Source organism: Heptranchias perlo, chromosome 2 (assembly GCF_035084215.1).
Source record: "Heptranchias perlo isolate sHepPer1 chromosome 2, sHepPer1.hap1, whole genome shotgun sequence".
Lineage (NCBI taxonomy): Eukaryota > Metazoa > Chordata > Chondrichthyes > Hexanchiformes > Hexanchidae > Heptranchias > Heptranchias perlo.
Genome location: NC_090326.1, coordinates 77,606,179 through 77,630,742, shown reverse-complemented (window position 1 = coordinate 77,630,742; position 24,564 = coordinate 77,606,179). Strand labels below are relative to the sequence as shown.

The 24,564-nt window shown below is 43.5% G+C and overlaps 1 protein-coding gene across 2 annotated transcripts in view; it reads right to left on the bottom strand.

The window, feature by feature from the left end:
- Positions 1-24,564, bottom strand: part of clxn (calaxin) — a 35,952-nt gene that overhangs the window by 10,849 nt on the left and 539 nt on the right. The window contains exons 2-4 of one of the 2 annotated variants that reach the window (XM_067998142.1): positions 15,875-16,030; positions 1,903-2,007; positions 1,648-1,799 (exon numbers count right to left, since the gene is read on the bottom strand). In XM_067998142.1, coding sequence (XP_067854243.1) covers positions 1,648-1,799; positions 1,903-2,007; positions 15,875-16,030 — 413 coding nt within the window. The remainder of the gene's footprint in view (positions 1-1,647; positions 1,800-1,902; positions 2,008-15,874; positions 16,031-24,564) is intronic. The other variant, XM_067998149.1, reaches the window with a different exon arrangement.

The window sequence follows — 24,564 nt, the reverse complement described above, 5'->3', positions numbered from 1 at the left end:
CAATGAGACTGATGGAGATGGACAATGTTTCAAAGATGGAAGGCAGTCTCAGTGATGAACTGATCTATCAAACAGTATCCCAGCAATAAGCCAATGTGTTCAGGAGAGAAGGGGACACAAGAAAAACGGCAATACAAAAAAAACACTGATAGGTTAAAATCTACAGCCCAAAAGCTGGAAAATACTATTTGTTCTCAATTTATTTCTCCCAGTTCTAGAAAACATTAAAAAAATGCATATTACTTAGTGAATCTTTTGGATTTTAATTTTAAATTTTCTTAAATTAAAATAAAGTTACCTGTACTTCAATTCAATCAGAAAAGGAAATAAAATGTAACTCTGGTATAGTTAAGAACAGAGTATGAAATGAAAAAGGCTATCTGGTTTATCAACCCATTTCTTTCACAGACTATCTATAATCCATTGTGACGTACTCTGCCCAACCCATTTCATCTCTTAAGGAAAGGCTATTTCTTAGGGTAAGGATCTGGAAAATTTCTGCCCTCTCAAAAGGTAGATCAATCAAGTCTTCAGAATACCTATCTGTCCTTGCATCCTACATCATTAAGTTTTGCTCAGTTGCCTTCCTTGAACATGACATTTCCAAGGGAAGAAGCCATCAGAAGCATCATGTTCCACATATTTAACCACTGCCACTAGTACATGCCCTTGGAACTCAATTCTGTTCAATCCAGCTCTTTTTTAAAAATGGAATTAATTAACATTGTATTAATATCCATTAACTTCTGGTGGAAAAAAATCTTTCAATCTCAAATTTTGCTTGAGATTTGTTAATTCTGCACGAATTTTCTAGTTCAGTGTGCTCACATCAAATAACTCGTTTCCAACTAAACTATCAATTCCTCTCAGCTTTTGAAAACAATCCTTCAATCGTCTGTGTTTAATGAAAATAAGTTCATTTTTATCAGTCTCCCTTCAAAGCTGAGTCCTAAGTGTCAGAATCATCTTGCTCCTTTTCACTCAATGATCTCCAATACAAGGTATGGTTGGCACATCTGCAAACAATGTAGTCTTCCCGGTATAATCTATACAAGGCTGAGCTAATTTCTTTTGTCTTGTAATCAAATGTCCTACAGATGCATTCCAATTCTTGAATAACTTTTTTGATAACAGATTCACATTGACGGAATGGCTGATAGCAATGATAAACAAAAGAAATGTAATTAATTGTGCAAGTGCTTTGAGATGTTTTGATGTGATGAGGCAGTAAAAACCAAGTTTTTTAAAAACAAAACTACACACCGAATCCTCTTCCTTTTCCACTTATGTGTAAAAACAGAAATATTACCTATTTTGTGGGGTCTTCATTCTTCTCAGGAGCATTCCCTACACTTTTCTGGACTGGGTCAGGTTCACTGAGAAAAATCATGAAGAAAAGACCTCCCTTTAAAATGTTTTGTGACACCATGATGAGACAACATTGGAGGCTTCCCTGTGCGACCTTTCTCATTTCTGGGTATTGTTCATTTTTGCCCTAGGGCATGAAAAAGGCATATCCATTATTTGCATTTCCTACAAGCCCTGAGGGGACAGCTGGATGGAAGTGTATTGTAGAGAGGTTGTTCCTTAGAAAAAATAAACAAAATCTTATAAGAGTATTTCTTACTCTTTATGCAGTTTTCTCACCATTTTTTTCAGTGCTATCTCAACCAAGTCTTTTACTCCCTCATCAGGATCTTCTTCTGTTGGTTGTTTGATTAGGCTGCTTTTGAGCATGTGAAACATCTCCTCCCGTGAAATGAACCCATCTCCATTTAGATCAAACACCTCAAAACAGACTGGATCAAAATAAATCAAGAAATAACTTTAGTCTTTATTAATTGGCATCCAAACATTCACATACATTTTTATGCCATTCAACAAACGTATAAATAATCCTACATTTTATCTTTTCATCCAAAGTCCCTCGGAGGAATATTGATAGTCCTTCAATCCATTCCCTCATGCTGACATAGCTATCATTGTCTTTGTCAAATGCACGAAAAACTGGAAAAAAAAATCCAAACTCAGATTAAGTATTTAAAGTTTACTTAAAATTATTGGGTCTATAGTAAAGGCCTGCAATGGACTTTGGGATTCACCATGTAAAGCAGGCCAGCTAAAGAAGTTAAACTTACCATGGGTTACATGCCAGGTATTGTATCTATAAAATACATAGGGGGATAAACTAATATTGAAATATTTAATCAAGAACAAAGTGGACAGTGCACTAGAAACTACCAGTAAGTGTTGGCCTCATCACCAGTCGCAATTCTCACGAGAAATAAAAAGTAAAACATGGCAGTACATCTTGCTGCTAGAACTCTGAAACAGCATAAATTACAGTTCTACCAATATTGCTTTATAACTTAAAGTTAGGGATAATTTGATGGTAACATAATTCCCGATTGCAGGTGAATAAAAATCCTGCACTTACATTTTGTGGGACATTGTAGTGTGCAAAATGATTACGACGTTCACCTACATAACATAGAAAACTCGCCTGAACAGACACTTAAGAGCACAATGAAAGCATTGTTTGGGTTGCAGAAAAGGCTCATAATTCATGCCACTTTGCCTACCCCATCCACCAAACGAATGAAATAGCTGCATAGACTAATATTAACATGTGCCATATGATAAGGCAAATATCCAGTTGCCAAATAACTAGGTGCACAGAATAGCATCTTGGAGTGCTCCCTTATGTGTTTGAATAGTAAACAAAGACAGCTTCTGACTTTGGAGAAGGACACTTAGATTTCTCAAAGCAGCCCGAGTCCTGGAAATATACAGAAAATCTCTCAGCATCTGTAAACAGAAATGACAGGTAGCCTCCAATGTTTACATTAGGAAAAGCATGCATTCAACCAGTGATTTTCATCAAATTGTTTCTCACATCAATAGTTCCTTAATTAGATGTTTAGAATGTGGACTGTACAACTGGTCACACGAGCTCTGACCAGTTCTTTTAATGGTTACAGTGAATTAGGCTCACGGTGAGTACCTCTGGGCAACCTTGACCAGTTAATAACAAGGAACAAAAATTGCAAATGCCCTAAATCTGAAATAAAAACACAAAATCCTGGAAATATACAGAAAATCTCTCAGCATCTGTAAATAGAAATGACAGGTTAACACTTCGGGTGTAGACCCTTTGTCAGAACTGGAACCTGGAAGATAAGTAAACCCCCTTAATAGGAATGAAGAAAACAAAGGCAGAGGAGGGCAGAACTACAGGTAAATGCAAAGAATCAGGAATACCAACTCCTGTCACAGAGATAAGTTAATGGGTTAAATGACCAGCAAAAAGGTTTTTCGAAAAGCTGGAAAGGGTGAGAACTGGTGAATGATATGCAAGAAACATCTCAGTGATGCAACAAAAAGACAATAAAGGAACAGAACGGTGTGAAAATAGCTAAGTAAGGCATGAGAAAGCTGCACAGAAAAACAGCAAAAATATGGGACAAATAAAAGAAAAAACTGAAAATGCAGGAAATTTAAAACAAAACCGCAACTTGCATTTTCTCTTTTTGAATGTTGGTGAACCTTCTGTGTACTTCCAGCATTTTTATTGATCTGTTAATAACTTTGCAGTATGTGAGCAATATTAACTCATTCAACCTTCTTAGGACCTTGACAGCAGGATGTACGACTTTGCATTCTTCCTCACTATCAACTTGCTATTCCCGATCATTCATGACTTTTCCCCAACTATGCCCACTAGCTATCTTATTAGAAACTCTCCATCAGTATTCTTAGCCTATTACTTTCCTATGAATAATTGGAAGCAGAAAATGAGTGGAAGTCCCACCCCACCTGAACGCCACCCAGTTTTCACGACGATAAATTTTCTAGTAAATGGGAACAACAGAGGAAGAAAAGCTTGCCTCAAATAGATAGGCGTTTCATTTAAATATTCAGTTGGGGATGTGCCCATCCTGCAATCCATTTCCTGCTTGTCTGGCATGCAGAAAGTCAAACGTGAATTATGCCTATTTAAATGGAGTGTCCAGAGTCAGCATTAAGGTGGCATAGGTGGCATTAAGTACACTGGAGATAATGGAAAGGACATAACAAAATAAAAGTAAGTGTATTTCAACAACTTAACCCCTTTTTCACATTTTTTGTTTTTTCCTATGAGCACTTAGGTTTTCATAAGCCTCTGTGCCAATTATTTATTTTCCCCCCAGCACTGTTACTGGCACTAATAAGTGTCTAAATAGGAATCCCCATATGACATGTTTGAAAAAGGACGATATATGGAAGGGTGCCTAGCGGGTCAGGCTACATGAGAGATGCTATGTATCTATCCACTGGTACTTGGACTCAAATCTGCAGACAGAGATGGGCAAACCTCATAGTGTGTGATGACTGGTGTAATATTTATTCAGCAGCTGCTAGTTTTCACCATGTAAACAATGAGGGTAACTTACCAGTTATCCAAGAATTTGCACATTTTACCTTTTTATGTCTTCCTCCTTTTTCTACCAGTTTTCTCCCTTATCCTTTTTCTCTCCTTAAGATGTGGACGCCTTGCTAGGTGTGCATCCATGGCCAACTGTCACGTTCCAGGCTCTCCAAAATGACCATTTTGCATCTGTGAACCCTGACAGTAAGTGACTGCAGGCTTTTCAACAGCAGGAGGTATTACAGCCAAGCCCAATTCCATCCACACCTGATGAACACACAGGCACACTTCCAACAAGAGTCACTGATTAGCGATCATGAGAGCAAACGCTGGGCTGCTGAGGCCAATTGTAATGCCCCCACCAATGCCCCAGCAGGTAGATAAGATAACTCAGCATACATTAGTGATTGAACCTTCCCAGTCTCTCGTATATCTACTCACTACCTTAGCCAACTGAGCCATCAGGGGTGCAAGGCTGCAGTTTTCTTACTTCTTATTTCTTGGTTGTTCTCCTGGCAACAAATTAGCTTCTTTTGCAGCTGTGTGATACTGTGGGGTAGAACTTCTGCAGGGGTTTTCTCAATCTCCCGCCACAACTTAGGTCATTTAAACCATTTCTTCAGGGTTTCAAGTTAAGTCTTTAGTTTATTTCTATTAAGTTTCGTTAGTAATCTAATAGAGGTATGGCAGAACAGCTCAAACCCGTGGAATGCACATCCTGTGCCATGTGAGAACTGCAGGACGTTTCCTGTGTCCTGGACGGCCACTAGTGCAGGATGTGTCGTCAGCTGGCGGAGCTCGAACTCAGGATTTCGGAGCGTGAGCAGCAGCTGGCGTCACTGCAGTGCACCTGTGAGGCTGAGAGCTACATGGATAGCATGTTTCAGGAGGTGGTCACCCCACAGCTTAAGAGAGTGCAGGAAGAGAGGGACTGGGTGACTGCCAGACAGACAAGGAGGACCAGGCAGGTAGTGCAGGAGTCTCCTGAGTGCAGCTCACTCCCTAACCAGGATACTGGTGAGGGAGAGGGTTCCTCTGGGGAGTGCAGCCACAGCAAAGTCCATAGCACCGTAGGTGGCTCAGCTATACAGGGGGGAGGAGAAAGGTCAGGAGAGCAATAGTGATAGGGGATTCTAAAGTTAGGGGAACAGACAGGCGTTTCTGCGGCCGCAGACGTGATTCCAGGATGGCATGTTGCCTCCCTGGTGCCAGGGTCAAGGATGTCACTGAGCAGCTGCAGAACATTCTGAGGGGGGGAAGGTGAACAGCCAGAGGTCGTGGTCCATATCAGTAGCAATGGCATAGGTAGAAAGAGGGACGAGGTCCTGCAGGCAGATTTTAAGGAGCTAGAAAAAGAAATAATAAGTAGAACCTGAAAGGTAGTAATCTCCGGATTACTCCCGGTGCTACACACTAGTGAGTATAAAAATAGGAATATACAGCAGATGAATGTGTGGCTGCAGAGATAGTGCAGGAGGGAGGGCTTTAGATTCCTGGGGCATTGGGACTGGTTCTGGGGGAGGTGGGACCTTTACAAGCCGGACGCGTTGCACCTCAACAGGGCCAGGACCAATATCCTTGCGGGGAGGTTTGCTAGCGCTGTTGGGGAGGGTTTAAACTAGCTTGGCAGGAGGACGGGAACCTGAGTGTAGATTCATATGGGATAGAATCAGAACTGGAAATGGAAGGCAAAAAATTAGTAAGTGAGTTTGGAAGGCAGAGGAAACAAAGGTTAGAAAACAGACAACGAAGGAGTTCAGCAGTGCTTATTGGTATATACCTCAATGCAAGGAGTATAGTGAATAAGGCAGATGAGCTGAGGGCACAGATAGACACGTGGCGGTATGATATCTTAGCTATTACAGAACCATGGCTTAAAGATGGGCAGAAATGGCAGCTCAACATTCCTGGTTACAGGGTTTTCAGATGAGATAGAGAGGAAGATAAAAAAGGAGGAGGTGGCAATTTTGGTTAAAGAAACAATTACAGCTGTGAGGAGGGAGGATATATTAGAAGGATCATCAAATGAGGCCATATGGGTTGAGCTAAGGAACAACAAAAAGGGGCAGTCACACTACTGGGAGTGTACTATAGACCCCCAAACAGTCAGAGGGAGATAGAAGAGCAAATATGTAGGCAAATTTCTGAGTCATGCAAAAGCAATAGGGCAGTAAAGTAGGGGATTTCAACTACCCTAATATTAACTGGGACACAAACAGTGTGAAGGGTATAGAGGGCACAAAATTCTTCAATTGCATTCAGGAGAACTTTTTTAGCCAGTGCGTAGCAAGCCAAACAGTTCTGGATTTAGTTTTAGGAAATGAAGCTGGGCAAGTGGAAGGAATAGCAGTGGGAGAGCATCTTGGTGGCAGTAATCATAATTCAGTTAGATTTAGCGTAGTTAGGGAAAAGGACAAAGATAGAACAGGAGTTAAAGTTCTCAATTGGGGAAAGGCCAATTTTACTAAGCTGAGATGTGATTTAGCAAAAATGGACTGGAAGCAGCTACTTGAAGGTAAATCAATGTCAGCAGTGGGAGGCATTCAAGGGGGAGATTCAAGGAATTCAGAGTAAACATGTTCCCACAAAGAAAAAGGGTGGGACTGCCGAATCTAGAGCCCCCGGGATGTCAAGGAGCATACAGGGTAAGATAAGGCAAAAAAGGAAAGCTTATGTCAGACATCAAGAATTCAATACTACAGAAAGCCAAGAAGAGTATAGAAAGCGTAGGGGTGAAATTGAAAAGGAAATTAGGAAAGCAAAGAGAGGGCATGAAAAAATATTGGCAAGTAAAATCATGGAAAACCCAAAGATGTTTTTTGAATACATTAAGAGCAAGAGGATAACTAAGGAAAGAGTAGGGCCTATTAGAGACCAAAAAGATAACCTATGTGTGGAGGTAGAAGATGTTGGTATCGTTCTAAATGAATACTTAGCGTCTGTCTTCACAAAAAAGAGGGACGATGCAGACATTGTGGTTAAGGAGGAGGAATGTGAAATATTGGATTGGGATAAACATAGTGAGAGAGGAAGTATTAAGAGGATTAGCATCTTTGAAAGTAGCTAAATCACCAGGCCTGTATCAGAAGCAAGGGAGGAAATAGCGGAGGCTCTGGCCATCATTTTCCAATCCTCACTGCACAGTGTCAGAGGATTGGATAATTGCTAACGTTGTATCATTGTTTAAAAAGGAAGCAAGGGATAGACCGAGAACTTATAGTCCAGTCAGTCTAACCTCAGTGGTGGTCAAATTATTCGAATCAATTCTGAGGGACAGGATAAACTGTCATTTAGAAAGGCACGAAGTAATCAAGGACAGTCAGCATGGATTTGTTAAGGGAAGGTCGTGTTTGACTAACTTGATTGAATTTTTTGAGGAGGTAACAAGGAGGATCGATGAGGGTAGCACATTTGATGTAGTCTACATGGATTTTAGCAAGGCTTTTGACAAGGTCCCACATGGCAGACTGGTCAAAAAAGTACAAGCCCATGGGATCCAAATGAAAGTGGCAAGTTGGATCCAAAATTGGCTCAGTGGCAGGAAGCAAAGAGTAATGGTCGACGGGTGTATTTGTGACTGGAAGCTTTTTCCAGAGGGATTCCGTAGGGCTCAGTACTAGGTCCCTTGCTTTTTGTGGTACATATTAATGACTTGGACTTAAATGTAGGGGGCATGATTAAGAAGTTTGCAGATGATACAAAAATTGGCCGTGTGGTTGATAGTGAGAAGGAAAGCTGTAGAGTGCAGGAAGATATCAATGGACTGATCAGGTGGGCAGAAAAGTGGCAAATGAAATTCAATCCAGAGAAATGTGAGGTAATGCATTTGGGGAGGGCAAACAAGGCAAGGGAATACACAATAAATGGGAGGATACTGAGAGGTGTAGAGGAAGTGAGGTACCATGGAGTGCATGTCCACAGATCCCTGAAGGTAGCAAGACATGTAGATAAGGTGGTTAAGAAAGCATATGGAATATTTTCCTTTATTAGCCAAGGCATAGAATATAAGAGCAGCGAAGTTATGCTAGAACTGTATAAAACACTAGTTAGGCCACAGCTTGAGTACTGCGTACAGTTCTGGTCACATTACAGGAAGGATATAATTGCACTCGAGAGGGTACAGAGGAGATTTACAAGGATGTTGCCAGGACTGGAGAATTTTAGCTATGAGGAAAGATTGGATAGGCTGGGGTTCTTTGGAACAGAGGTGGCTGAGGGGTGATTTAATTGAGGTGTACAAAATTATGAGGGACCTAGTTAGAGTGGATAGGGAGGAACCTATTTCTCTTAGCAGAGAGATCAATAATCAGGGGGCATAGATTTAAAGTAATTGGTAGAAGGATTAAAGGGGAGCCGAGGAAAACATTTTTCACCCAGAGGGTGGTGGGGGTCTGGAACTCACTGCCTGAAAGCGTGGTAGAGTCAGAAACCCCAAACTCATTTAAAAAGCACCTGAAGTGCCATAACCTACAAGGCTACAGACCAAGAGCTGGAAAATGGGATTAGGCTGGGTGGCTCATTTTCGGCCGGCGCGGACACGATGGGCTGAATGGCCTCCTTCTGTGCCATAAATTTTCTATAATTCTATTTTCTATGAAGGTGGGAGATTAAGAAAACCCCCATAGGAATATTACCTGTTTGTTTTACCCAACCACTGGCTTTTGAAGTTTTTCCCAGCTTTTTCATAGGCATAATATATCACACATTTGCTGTGCTGATCTATCCACTGATCTTTCTGTCTGTCAGAAATCCTTAGGCAGTCTTGCAAGTCTTCCAAACTTGAAAAAGTATACCATATGCAACAGTGCACTATGTTGCTAAGTATGCACTAGCTCCTAGGAATTCAGATCATTTCTTTCCTTCATGCCATGTACCAAGCTTGTTAAAGATTGCACAACAGTGGCTCTCGCAGGAGCCTATCTCATACAATGCGTTCACTGTTCTTTCACCATTGCTGGGTCAATATCCGATTTCCCCAAAAGTCACGAATCATTTTTCTACGTTAAAAGCGCTATATAAACACAAGTTGTTGTTATTGTTAACACTTGCAACGGTTCAAGGCGGTGGCCCACCACCACTTTTCAGGGCAACTGGAGATAAACAACAAATGCAGCCTTACCAGTGTCACCCACATCCCAAGAATAAGTTAAAAAAAATGTATGGTCTAAAGATGCTTGTCACATTTCTCGATTTTTTGACAAACCACATATTATTAAAGTCAAGTCCAAGGACTAAACCATGTATGGCACAAAGAAAGCAGTTACCTTGCAAAGATAAGCTTTAGTGTTGATCTACCCACTGCTAAAATTTGGCACAGCATTAAATAATGCTACACTTGATATCAAGAAACGGCTGAGTGCACTGGATACAGCAAAGGCTATGGGTCCTGACAACATCCCGGCTGCAGTGCTGAAGGCTTGTGGTCCAGAACTAGCTGCGCCTCTAGCCAAGCTGTTTCAGTACAGCTACAACACTGGCATCCACCCGACAATGTGGAAAATTGCCCAGGTATGTCCTGTCCACAAAAAGCAGGACAAATCCAATCCGGCCAATTACCGCCCCATCAGTCTACACTCAATCATCAGCAAAGTGATGGAAGGTGTCGTCGACAGTGCTATCAAGTGGCACTTACTCACCTTTAACCTGCTCACCGATGCTCAGTTTGGGTTCCGCCAGGACCACTCGGCTCCAGATCTCATTACAGCCTTGGTCCAAACATGGACAAAAGAGCTGAATTCCAGAGGTGAGAGTGACTGCCCTTGACATCAAGGCAGCATTTGACCGAGTGTGGCACCAAGGAGCCCTAGTAAAATTGAAATCAATGGGAATCAGGGGGAAAACTCTCCAGTGGCTGGAGTCATACCGAGCACAAAGGAAGATGGTAGTGGTTGTTGGTGGCCAATCATCTCAGCCCCAGGACAATGCTGCAGGAGTTCCTCAAGACAGTGTCTTAGGCCCAACCATCTTCAGCTGCTTCGTCAATGACCTTCCCTCCATCATAAGGTCAGAAATGGCTATGTTCGCTGATGATTGCACAGTGTTCAGTTCCATTCGCAACCCCTCAGATACTGAAGCAGTCCGAGCCCGCATGCAGCAAGACCTGGACAACATCCAGTCTCGGGCTCATAAGTGGCAAGTAACATTCGTGCCAGACAAGTGACAGGCAATGACCATCTCCAACAAGTGAGAGTCTAACCACCTCCCCTTGACATTCAACGGCATTACCATCGCCGAATCCCCCACCATCAACATCCTGGGGGTCACCATTGACCAGAAACTTAACTGGACCAGCCACATAAATACTGTGGCTACAAGAGCAGGCCAGAGGCTGGGTATTCTGCGGCGAGTGACTCACCTCCTGATTCCCCAAAGCCTTTCCACCGTCTACAAGGCACAAGTCAGGAGAGTGATGGAATACTCTCCACTTGCCTGGATGAGTGCAGCACCAACAACACTTAAGAAGCTCGACACCATCCAGGACAAAGCAGCCCGCTTGATTGGCACCCCATCCACCACCCTAAACATTCACTCCCTTCACCACCGGCGCACAGTGGCTGCAGTGTGTACCATCCACAGGATGCACTGCAGCAACTCGCCAAGGCTTCTTTGACAGCACCTCCCAAACCCACGACCTCAACCACCTAGAAGGACAAGAGCAGCAGGTACATGGGAACAACACCACCTGCACGTTCCCCTCCAAGTCACACACCATCCTGACTTGGAAATATATTGAGGTTCCTTCATCGTCGCTGGGTCAAAATCCTGGAACTCCCTTCCTAACAGCACTGTGGGGGAACCTTCACCACATGGACTGCAGCAGTTCAAGAAGGTGGCTCACCACCACCTTCTCAAGGGCAATTAGGGATGGGCAATAAATGCTGGCCTTGCCAGCGACGCCCACATCACATGAACGAATAAAAAACTTTTTTAGAATTTTAACATTAGCTGCTCTAAACAATACTTGAGTAAATGAAAAGAAAATGTCTTGGGTTCATATATTGCAGCATATGAAAATAAGACAGAAAGGAATGACTCTGGTCCTTGTTAATGTAATTTTACTCCGTTACTTAATTGTAAGAAGAATTCCAGGAGAAAGGTCATTAGAAATACTTATTAAAATGCAGGAAGGGACATTTTGAATCATAGAATCATAGAAGTTACAACATGGAAACAGGCCCTTCGGCCCAACATGTCCATGTTGCCCAGTTTATACCACTAAGCTAGTCCCAATTGCCTGCACTTGGCCCATATCCCTCTATACCCATCTTACCCGTGTAACTGTCCAAATGCTTTTTAAAAGACAAAATTGTACCCGCCTCTACTACTGCCTCTGGCAGCTCGTTCCAGACACTCACCACCCTTTGAGTGAAAAAATTGCCCCTCTGGACCCTTTTGTATCTCTCCCCTCTCACCTTAAATCTATGTCCCCTCGTTATAGACTCGCCTACCTTAGGGAAAAGATTTTGACTATCTACCTTATCTATGCCCCTCATTATTTTATAGACTTCTATAAGATCACCCCTTAACCTCCTACTCTCCAGGGAAAAAAGTCCCAGTCTATCTAACCTCTCCCTATAAGTCAAACCATCAAGTCCCGGTAGCATCCTAGTAAATCTTTTCTGCACTCTTTCTAGTTTAATAATATCCTTTCTATAATAGGGTGACCAGAACTGTACACAGTATTCCAAGTGTGGCCTTACTAATGTCCTGTACAACTTCAACAAGACATCCCAACTCCTGTATTCAATGTTCTGACCAATGAAACCAAGCATGCCGAATGCCTTCTTCGCCACCCTATCCACCTGTGACTCCACTTTCAAGGAACTATGAACCTATACTCCAAGATCTCTTTGTTCTATAACTCTCCCCAACGCCCTACCATTAACGGAGTAGGTCCTGGCCCGATTCGATCTACCAAAATGCATCACCTCACATTTATCTAAATTAAACACCATCTGCCATTCATCGGCCCACTGGCCCAATTTATCAAGATCCCGTTGCAATCCTAGATAACCTTCTTCACTGTCCACAATGCCACCAATCTTGGTGTCATCTGCAAACTTACTAACCATGCCTCCTAAATTCTCATCCAAATCATTAATATAAATAACAAATAACAGCGGACCCAGCACCAATCCCTGAGGCACACCGCTGGACACAGGCCTCCAGTTTTGAAAAACAACCCTCTACAAATACCCTCTGTCTTCTGTCGTCAATCCAATTTTGTATCCAATTGGCTACCTCACCTTGGATCCCATGAGATTTAACCTTATGTAACAACCTACCATGCGGTACCTTGTCAAAGGCTTTGCTGAAGTCCATGTAGACCACGTCTACTGCACAGCCCTCATCTATCTTCTTGGTTACCCCTTCAAAAAACTCAATCAAATTCGTGAGACATGATTTTCCTCTCACAAAACCATGCTGACTGTTCCTAATCAGTCCCTGCCTCTCCAAATGCCTGTAGATCCTGTCCCTCAGAATACCCTCTAACAACTTACCCACTACAGATGTCAGGCTCACCGGTCTGTAGTTCCCAGGCTTTTCCCTGCTGCCCTTCTTAAACAAAGGCACAACATTTGCTACCCTCCAATCTTCAGGCACCTCACCTGTAGCTGTCGATGATTCAAATATCTCTGCTAGGGCACCCGCAATTTCCTCCCTAACCTCCCATAACGTCCTGGGATACATTTCATCAGGTCCCAGAGATTTATCTACCTTGATGCGCGTAAGACTTCCAGCACCTCCCTCTCTGTAATATGTACACTCCTCAAGACATCACTATTTATTTCCCCAAGTTCCCTAACATCCATGCCTTTCTCAACCGTAAATACCGATGTGAAATATTCATTCAGGATCTCACCCATCTCTTGTGGTTCCGCACATAGATGACCTTGTTGATCCTTAAGAGGCCCTACTCTCTCCCTAGGTACTCTTTTGCCCTTTATGTATTTGTAGAAGCTCTTTGGATTCTCCTTTGCCTTATCTGCCAAAGCAATCTCATGTCCCCTTTTTGCCCTCCTGATTTCTCTCTTAACTCTACTCCGGCAATCTCTATACTCTTCAAGGGATCCACTTGATCCCAGCTGCCTATGCATGTCATATGCCTCCTTCTTCTTTTTGACTAGGGCCTCAATCTCCCGAGTCATCCAAGGTTCCCTACTTCTACCAGCCTTGCCCTTCACTTTATAAGGAATGTGCTTACCCTGGAACCTGGTTAACACACTTTTGAAAGCCTCCCACTTACCAGACGTCCCTTTGCCTGCCAACAGACTCTCCCAATCAACTTCTGAAAGTTCCTGTCTAATACCATCAAAATTGGCCTTTCCCCAATTTAGAATTTTAACTTTTGGGCCAGACCTATCATTCTCCATTGCTATCTTAAAACTAATGGAATTATGATCACTGGTCACAAAGTGATCCCTCACTAACACTTCTGTCACCTGCCCTTCCTTATTTCCCAAGAGGAGGTCAAGTTTTGCCCCCTCTCTAGTCGGGCCATCCACATACTGAATGAGAAATTCCTCCTGAATACATTCAACAAATTTCTCTCCATCCAAGCCCCTAATGCTATGGCTGTCCCAGAGTGTTCTGCTTACGGTTGAGGCCTTGAAGTGGTATCCTTCTTTTTGGTAAGAATCATAAGGTGAAGGCGAGATGATTTCAAGGAACCCCTGCCACGCCTCTCCTAGGAACTTTTACCTTTCACGTGGCCAGTAAAATCATTTCTCCTGGTGTACTGGTGGCTGTAGCATGTGAGTGCCTGACTTACCGTAACACAGCACTGTTAGTCACCATGCTTAGAGGCTGCAGAATGCCCAGCGAATAATGTAAAAGTGCACACAGTCTGTACCCAACATGGATCATAGCTCCCAACACCTTCAAGCACTTGTGCTGTTACTAACTAAGCACCGGCTGTTCCCTGTATTGATTCAGGAAGTAATTTTCTGGTGTTTGCCTGGGAACCAGGTCCTTCTGTATTCAGGAGCTGATCATTATTTTGTTCTAGAGAATGGTGCAGTTAACCATTCCAACATGAGTGCAGGCAAAGTGCTATTGTTAGTTTTCCCAGATCATTAGGATGGTAGATGGTATCTACCTGAAGATTCAAATGACATGATAATGTCTACAGTGATTTTCACTGCCTCAAAATGCACGGAGTATGCGATGCCCACAATATGAACCTGTCAAATTTCCAGGGTCAACACAAAACTCATTCATCCTGAACTAGTTGTGTTTTACCTAGTTATTTATGTAGGACAACTGACTATAAAGCTGACTTCTTATCATTGTTTCCAACTGAAACTGTGGCTGATTCTCCCAAATGTCATCTAAATATTAAATATAACCAGGTACATAAATCTACAAAATCTATAATGCAGCAATTCTTCAGTGTTCTGCCTCCAAAAGTGTATATACCTGCATTGCTCTGAGACTGCTGGTGCCTCTCCTGACCATCTCTCACTGTGCGAAAAGTTGAGGATAAGTAACGCTGATATTTTTTGTAGGGCAACATTTTTTCAATCTGGGCCTGGAACAGCAGGAAGGTCTAAAGAGCAGTGGCACAATTTTTCTACCAAAACCCTGGATCAATAGCAACGACCAGCAGCCTGAAGAGAAGTAACAAAGTGCCAAGGGCAGAGCCCACAGGGAAGCAGAGCCAGTTTTGGGGCAACTGGTAGACTGGGGCGAACACAGGATCTGGGGAAATTATAAAAAGTTACAGCACCAAACTCCAAACTGTCAGTGTGCAGTCTGTCTTTCATCAGGGAGAAGCCGGGTCAACATTTCTTGGACTTGGTGTCTTTTGGAGCAGTGGGAAGACTCGAAGGGCAGTGGGGCAATTAAAAAAAAATTCACCACAGGGCTCGGTCAGTCTCTTGCTTGGAAGAAGTGGGGCCGATTTGTTTTTTAATTTACAAAATGACACACCCTGGCCTCTATTTGACACATCTTCTCCACAACATGATATACTCCAGATATCCATATCTCACTTTTGAGGCACAGCACATGGATTTACTGCACATCATTTTTAAATGACAGTTTACACATTTAGCCAACAGTGCAGCAAACTGTTATTCCAGCTATTTGAACAATGGTGGTTGGGCTGTTGATGGAACTGTGAACAACACTAAAGGCAAGAGGTGTGAATCCACCGCCACTGCCAGATACAGCAGCCTGGTACAAAACCAGGTGTATAAAAATTCCCAGGCAGCCCATTGGACCTGTGTGGAAACCTTTTTTAATTTAACTTCCAATGTTGTAATGCAAGTAAAGAACTGATGGCTTGTTCTGAACATTAAAAATGTAACCAGTATTTGAAAGCTAGTGAGCACAGCTCTGCATACAACTACAAATACGCATTCGCATTTCTACAGAGGCTCAAGGCAAGATCCAGTGTTGTTCAATCCGCAGATTTACATATCATGAAAACTTACCACATCTGTAACATACTGTAACTCTCACCTCTATCCATGATCATATCATCGGTCATTCCAAATGTGTTGTGCAGAACGTTTCTGAACGTGTTTCGATCCAGTCCAACTCCAACACGCCGCTCAGGAAAAGTGCCAGCAAGTGTGTTGAAAACTTTCATCAAACACTGCACCTCATGTCTGTTGACTGCAATATACGCAAAGAAAATATGTTTCTTAAACTAAAATATGAAAAAGTGCCTGCCTATTTTATAAAATGTACTATTGTGGTAGGAAGATTATTGAATTATGCAATCTGGCTTGTTGCTAAACAGGCATGAAAGGGAAATTTCTACTTACTAGTCTTTTTCAGTTACTCCTCATTACCAGTTTTTTTTTGCTTCAGAACTACTGGTGAGCAACAGCCTGAAAGCAAATCTTGTAAACTCTCCCTCATATGACATCACAAGTTCTGCAGCAGTGACATTTTGAATGGGAGTGTTACCCACAATCCTCTGTCTCCGTTCACAGTGTCACTAGACAGAACTTTATGATGTTACACAGGGAGAGTTTGTGTCAAACTGCCTCTAACCAGTAATTCTAAAGTAGGATAACAACTGAGGCGGCCAAATCTCCCTCACTTGGGGGAGTCTCACTTGCGATCACCTGCTCTTCCACCTCAACATCACAATCTTAGAGTCATAGAGTTATACAGCACGGATAGAGGCCCTTCGGCCCATCGTGTCCGCGCCGGCCATCAGCCCTGTCTACTCTAATCCCATATTCCAGCATTTGGTCCGTAGCCTTGTATGCTATGGCATTTCAAGTGCTCATCCAAATGCTTCTTGAATGTTGTGAGGGTTCCTGCCTCCACAACCCTTTCAGACAGTGAGTTCCAGACTCCAACCACCCTCTGGGTGAAAAAGTTCTTTCTAAAATCCCCTCTAAACCTCCCGCCTTTTACCTTGAATCTATGTCCCCTTGTTATAGAACCCTCAACGAAGGGAAAAAGCTCCTTAGTATCCATCCTATCTGTGCCCCTCATAATTTTGTACACCTCAATCATGTCCCCCCTCAGCCTCCTCTGCTCCAAGGAAAACAAACCCAATCTTCCCAGTCTCTCTTCATAGCTGAAGCGCTCCAGCCCTGGTAACATCCTGGTGAATCTCCTCTGCACCCTCTCCAAAGCGATCACATCCTTCCTGTAGTGTGGCGACCAGAACTGCACACAGTACTCCAGCTGTGGCCTAACCAGTGTTTTATACAGCTCCATCATAACCTCCTTGCTCTTATATTCTATGCCTCGGCTAATAAAGGCAAGTATCCCATATGCCTTCTTTACCACCTTATCTACCTGTTCCGCCGCCTTCAGGGATCTGTGAACTTGCACACCAAGATCCCTCTGACCCTCTGTCTTGCCTAGGGTCCTCCCATTCATCTTGTGCCAGCATGTGCCGGTAATTCCAGGCATCATACAGCCTATAGTTTTAAAACTAAAGGCCCTATAGTTTTAATAGAAGGCTTTCACTTGTCCTTTGGATGAAGGGATAGTCCCACCTCCATAGCGTTATCTTAATCATCAGCAAAAAGACTTGCAGAGCCTTCAGCTGGGGGAGGGGGAGGGGGAAGGGGAAGAGGTGTAAAGAAGAAAGAGAAATACAGAAAAAGGGAAATAGAGAGAATGAGAAAGGAAAAGAGGATAAGAGCAAAGAATAAATTACTGTCACTTGGCAGGCCTCTGCCGTCCAAGCGACAGATGCAGCTTTTAACCATATTTATGTTATTAATGCACGGCAATGGCTCAGATGTATAGCTTTGAATTGAATATCTTACATGCATGTGTCCAAATTTGACAGCACCTTTAAGAACAATGTGCCTCAGCCAATTAAGAGTAAAGGCATTTTCCTATCAAACATTTAAGATTTCTGTGACAATACAGTAGAATATTGTCTTTGATTCTAAAAATTATATTTGAATTTCAATAGCAGCACCATGTAATTTATTAAAGGGGTCCTGTCCTCGATTATTTACAAATGGCTAAAGTGAAAGAACATGGACTAAAAGCAGGGATCTGCTTTGTGATTAATATTTGTGTAGAGGGACCAAATAGATCTATATCATGAAGCAATATTATTAGGAAATACAAGTACTTTTAATACACCTGGTATGTAGGAACATAGGAATTGCTAGACGAAAAATGACCAAGATCCGTTGAGTTCACCTTCTACCATCCCGGTAGTCACGTGATACAATGATAATGGAGTTGCTAACTAATTATAGCAATCAATCTCTATCAATTAGTCTTCAACCAGACCCAGAAATGATGCAATGAAAATCCCAGTGGTGGACAGCTTTGGGAACTATAGGTCCAAAGTCACCTGTTCCTCCCAAGTATGCTACACTTACCACACATCATGTCTCAAATTACTTGTATACTGCATCTCAAAATATTATTTTCTGAAAGTAATCTATCTAATTAGCATTTGAATGAATCAACTGATTCCACCGTCTTCCTATGGAGCCTGTCCCATAGAGTGACCACTCACTCATTGAGATATTGGTCTCAATTTTTACTGGGGACAGGAAGGGTATGGAGGGGCCCAGTAGCGAACAACAAACCCGGTAAACCCAGGGATGTGGAGGCCCTGACGAACTTAACGGCAGGGCCTCATTTGAATCAATCTCTACAGAGTCCTGCCCGACACTCAGCTAGATTAACTACCTGGTCGTCCAGCGGGAGTGGGCATCTGGCGGCAGGAAGCTGCAGCTGGGGACCCATTGTCAGATTGCAGAGGGGGGGGGGGGCGGGTGGAATTAAGAATCTGGGCAGAATCGGGAGGGGGAGAAGGCTCTGGGCAGGATTAGGAGGTGGACAAGGCTGTGGGCAAAGAGCGGCGGTGGGGGGGTGATCTGGCGATGATCGGGAGGGGTGGATAGCCTGCACAAGGAAGACCCAAGGCTTAATTGCGAGGCCTGGAAGAGCACTCAGTTATAAATACCTCATTTAAATTTTCTGCTTTTAATCACTATGAAAGAAGCATAAAGACCATAACAGCTGAGAGGAGCGGATCGGAGCAGAGGGAGCATCGCATAAAAAGGCGGGATTTCAGAGCGCTGAGAACAGCTGAGAGGAGAGAATCGGAGCAGAGGGAGCATCGCATAAAAAGGCGGGATTTCAGAGCGCTGAGAACAGCTGAGAGGAGAGAATCGGAGCAGAGGGAGCATCGCATAAAAAGGCGGGATTTCAGAGCGCTGAGAACAGCTGAGAGGAGAGAATCGGAGCAGAGGGAGCATCGCATAAAAAGGCGGGATTTCAGAGCGCTGAGAACAGCTGAGAGGAGCGGATCGGAGCAGAGGGAGCATCGCATAAAAAGGCGGGATTTCAGAGCGCTGAGAACAGCTGAGAGGAGCGGATCGGAGCAGAGGGAGCATCGCATAAAAAGGCGGGATTTCAGAGCGCTGAGAACAGCTGAGAGGAGAGAATCGGAGCAGAGGGAGCTGCGACGGAGTTCGAAGTGACATCAGGAATCAGAAAGGGACGCGATACAGGTGAGTAGGTTCAGGTGAGTATTTCTACTTATCTACAGTAACTAAAGTAAAAAGAAAGGTAAGGTCTGCAGGTCTTATAGCAAGTAGCGTTTTTTAATGAATCAAGGTCCCTAGTGCAGTTAACATTCTCTAACTTAAGAATAATTTAAAGGAGTAAACTCCTTAAAGGGAGTGGTAAGTAGTTTTTCTTTCCTTTTTTTTTCTCTTGACATTGTAGTTGTTGTGAAGCTAACTTAAGGGTTAAGTCATAGCAGGAGATCCCAGGGCCGTGTCATGTTCCTCTTGTGGGATGTGGGAATTCAGGGATCCTTCCTGTGTCCCTGGTTCCTTCACCTGCGGGAAGTGTGTCCAGCTGCAGCTACTGTTTGACCGCTTGACGGCTCTGGAGCTGCGGATGGACTCACTTTGGAGCATCCGCGATGCTGAGAAAGTCGTGGATAGCACGTTCAGTGAGTTAGTCACACCACAGATAAAAATTACTGAGGGAGATAGTGAATGGGTGACCAACAGACAGAGGAAGAGTAGGAAGGCAGTGCAGGGGTCCCCTGCGGTCATCTCCCTCCAAAATAGGTATACCGTTTTGGATACTGTTGGGGGAGATGGCTCACCAGGGGAAGGTGGCAGTGACCAGGTTCATGGCACTGTGGCTGGCTCTGCTGCACAGGAGGGCAGGAAAAAGAGTGGCAGAGCTATAGTGATAGGGGACTCGATTGTAAGGGGAATAGACAGGCGTTTCTGCGGACGCAACCGAGACTCCAGGATGATATGTTGCCTCCCTGGTGCAAGGGTCAGGGAAGTCTCGGAGCGGCTGCAGGACATTCTGGAGGGGGAGGGTGAACAGCCAGTTGTCGTGGTGCATATAGGCACCAACGATATAGGTAAAAAACGGGATGAGGTCCTAGAAGCTGAATTTAGGGAGTTAGGAGTTAAACTAAAGAGTAGGACCTCAAAGGTAGTAATCTCAGGATTGCTACCAGTGCCATGGGCTAGTCAGAGTAAGAATGACAGGATAGCTAGGATGAATACGTGGCTTGAGAGATGGTGCAAGAGGGAGGGATTCAAATTCCTGGGCCATTGGAACCGGTTCTGGGGGAGGTGGGACCAGTACAAATTGGACAGTCTGCATCTGGGCAGGACTGGAACCAATGTCCTAGGGGGAGTGTTTGCTAGTGCTGTTGGGGAGGGTTTAAACTAATGTGGCAGGGGGATGGGAACCGATGCAGGAAGTCAGTGGGAAGTAAAGTGGTGACAGAAACAAAAGGCAGTAAGGGAGAGTGTACAAAACATGACCGGACAGATGGTCTGAGAAAGCAGGGCAAAGACCAAGGGAAGTCTAGATTAAACTGCATTTATTTCAATGCAAGAAGTCTGATGGGCAAGGCAGATGAACTCAGGGCATGGATAGGTACATGGGACTGGGATGTTATAGCTATTACTGAAACATGGCTAAGGGAGGGGCAGGACTGGCAGCTCAATGTTCCAGGGTACAGATGCTATAGGAAAGATAGAGCAGGAGGTAAGAGAGGAGGGGGAGTTGCGTTCTTGATTAGGGAGAACATCACGGCAGTAGTGAGAGGGGATATATCCGAGGGTTCGCCCACAGAGTCTATATGGGTAGAACTGAAAAATAAGAAGGGAGAGATCACTTTGATAGGATTGTACTACAGATCCCCAAATAGTCAACGGGAAATTGAGGAGCAAATATGTAAGGAGATTACAGACAGCTGCAAGAAAAATAGGGTGGTAATAGTAGGGGACTTTAACTTTCCCAACATTGACTGGGACAGCCATAGCATTAGGGGCTTGGATGGAGAGAAATTTGTTGAGTGTATTCAGGAGGAATTTCTCATTCAGTATGTGGATGGCCCGACTAGAGAGGGAGCAAAACTTGACCTCCTCTTGGGAAATAAGGAAGGGCAGGTGACAGAAGTGTTAGTGAGGGATCACTTTGTGACCAGTGATCATAATTCCATTAGTTTTAAGATAGCAATGGAGAATGATAGGTCTGGCCCAAAAGTTAAAATTCTAAATTGGGGAAAGGCCAATTTTGATGGTATTAGACAGGAACGTTCAGAAGTTGATTGGGAGACTCTGTTGGCAGGCCAAGGGACGTCTGGTAAGTGGGAGGCTTTCAAAAGTGTGTTAACCAGGGTTCAGGGTAAGCACATTCCTTATAAAATGAAGGGCAAGACTGGTAGAAGTAGGGAACCTTGGATGACTCGGGAGATTGAGGCCCTAGTCAAAAAGAAGAAGGAGGCATATGACATGCATAGGCAGCTGGGATCAAGTGGATCCCTTGAAGAGTATAGAGATTGCCGGAGTAGAGTTAAGAGAGAAATCAGGAGGGCAAAAAGGGGACATGAGATTGCTTTGGCAGATAAGGCAAAGGAGAATCCAAAGAGCTTCTACAAATACATAAAGGGCAAAAGAGTAACTAGGGAGAGAGTAGGGCCTCAAGGATCAACAAGGTCATCTATGTGCGGAACCACAAGAGATGGGTGAGATCCTGAATGAATATTTCACATCGGTATTTACGGTTGAGAAAGGCATGGATGTTAGGGAACTTGGGGAAATAAATAGTGATGTCTTGAGGAGTGTACATATTACAGAGAGGGAGGTGCTGGAAGTCTTAACGCGCATCAAGGTAGATAAATCTCTGGGACCTGATGAAATGTATCCCAGGACGTTATGGGAGGTTAGGGAGGAAATTGCGGGTGCCCTAGCAGAGATATTTGAATCGACACCTACAGGTGAGGTGCCTGAAGATTGGAGGGTAGCAAATGTTGTGCCTTTGTTTAAGAAGGGCGGCAGGGAAAAGCCTGGGAACTACAGACCGGTGAGCCTGACATCTGTAGTGGGTAAGTTGTTAGAGGGTATTCTGAGGGACAGGATCTACAGGCATTTGGAGAGGCAGAGACTAATTAGAAACAGTCAGCATGGTTTTGTGAGAGGAAAATCATGTCTCACGAATTTGATTGAGTTTTTTGAAGGGGTAACCAAGAAGATAGATGAGGGCTGTGCAGTAGACGTGGTCTACATGGACTTCAGCAAAGCCTTTGACAAGGTACCGCATGGTAGGCTGTTACATAAGGTTAAATCTCACGGGATCCAAGGTGAGGTAGCCAATTGGATACAAAATTGGATTGACGACAGAAGACAGAGGGTATTTGTAGAGGGTTGTTTTTCAAACTGGAGGCCTGTGACCAGTGGTGTGCCTCAGGGATCGGTGCTGGGTCCGCTGTTATTTGTTATTTATATTAATGATTTGGATGAGAATTTAGGAGGCATGGTTAGTAAGTTTGCAGATGACACCAAGATTGGTGGCATTGTGGACAGTGAAGAAGGTTATCTAGGATTGCAACGGGATCTTGATAAATTGGGCCAGTGGGCCGATGAATGGCAGATGGAGTTTAATTTAGATAAATGTGAGGTGATGCATTTTGGTAGATCGAATCGGGCCAGGACCTACTCCGTTAATGGTAGGGCATTGGGGAGAGTTATAGAACAAAGAGATCTAAGAGTACAGGTTCATAGCTCCTTGAAAGTGGAGTCACAGGTGGATAGGGTGGTGAAGAAGGCATTCGGCATGCTTGGTTTCATTGGTCAGAACATTGAATACAGGAGTTGGGATGTCTTGTTGAAGTTGTACAGGACATTAGTAAGGCCACACTTGGAATACTGTGTACAGTTCTGGTCACCCTATTATAGAAAGGATATTATTAAACTAGAAAGAGTGCAGAAAAGATTTACTAGGATGCTACTGGGACTTGATGGTTTGACTTATAGGGAGAGGTTAGATAGACTGGGACTTTTTTCCCTGGAGAGTAGGAGGTTAAGGGGTGATCTTATAGAAGTCTATAAAATAATGAGGGGCATAGATAAGGTAGATAGTCAAAATCTTTTCCCTAAGGTAGGCGAGTCTATAACGAGGGGACATAGATTTAAGGTGAGAGGGGAGAGATACAAAAGGGTCCAGAGGGGCAATTTTTTCACTCAAAGGGTGGTGAGTGTCTGGAACGAGCTGCCAGAGGCAGTAGTAGAGGCGGGTACAATTTTGTCTTTTGAAAAGCATTTGGACAGTTACATGGGTAAGATGGGTATAGAGGGATATGGGCCAAGTGCAGGCAATTGGGACTAGCTTAGTGGTATAAACTGGGCAACATGGACATGTTGGGCCGAAGGGCCTGTTTCCATGTTGTAACTTCTATGATTCTATGAATTACCACTTCTCTGGCAATTCTTTCTTTGGCCTGATCGAAAGTTTACACTGATCTCAAAGAAATGGTATAAACATTGCCAGGCTTAACTTCACATTTTTGCATCAGCACCTTTTGCATGCATCTATGCTCTCTTTATTATTGACAAAAGTTGCACTGCAACTTTATCGTTATATGATCTTCCTGACAGATGTAGAATTTGAGCAATTGCTAAAAATCGAGAAAGTTTAAATTATCAAAAAGAAACTTAACACAAGAAAAATCTCAGCCAAATAACTGGATGTCTGGGGTACAATTTCTATTGCGTTATCTGTTATTCATGTGAGTTACATGCAGAAATTAACATCTAAAACTGGAACTTGTAGTCATTTGATAATTATTTCTGTTAATCCAGTCCTAATCAAGTGGATAAAACATACCTATACCCGGACAAGCCTAATAACATAGAAATTAAAACAGATCCTCCCACGTAGAAAGGCTTGCATTTATATAGCGCCTTTCGCGACTTCAGGATGCCCCAAAGCACTTTATAGCCAATCAAGTACTTTTGAAGCATATTGTAATACAGGGAAACACATCAACCAATGTGCACACAGCAACATCCTACAAACGCAATGAAATAAATGACCAGCTAATCTGTTTTTGGTGGTGATGCTTGAAGGATACATGGCGGCCAAGACACAGGGAGAACCTGCTCTTCTTCCAATGGCGTCATGGAATCTTTTATGGGACCTGAGAGGGCTGGCGAAGCATCAGCTTAACATCTCATCTGAAAGACTGCACCTCTGACGGTGCAGCAATCCCTCAGTACAGCACTGAAGTTTCAACCTAGATCCGTACGAATTAATTACTTAATAATTCATTTCTCAGCTATTGCTGCCTTTAAATTCAGAGCAGCTGCAGCCGCACGGTCTCGAATAGTCGTCTTAACTCTTTCAATAGACCAATTTTACACTGGTCCCCTCAACAAATTTTT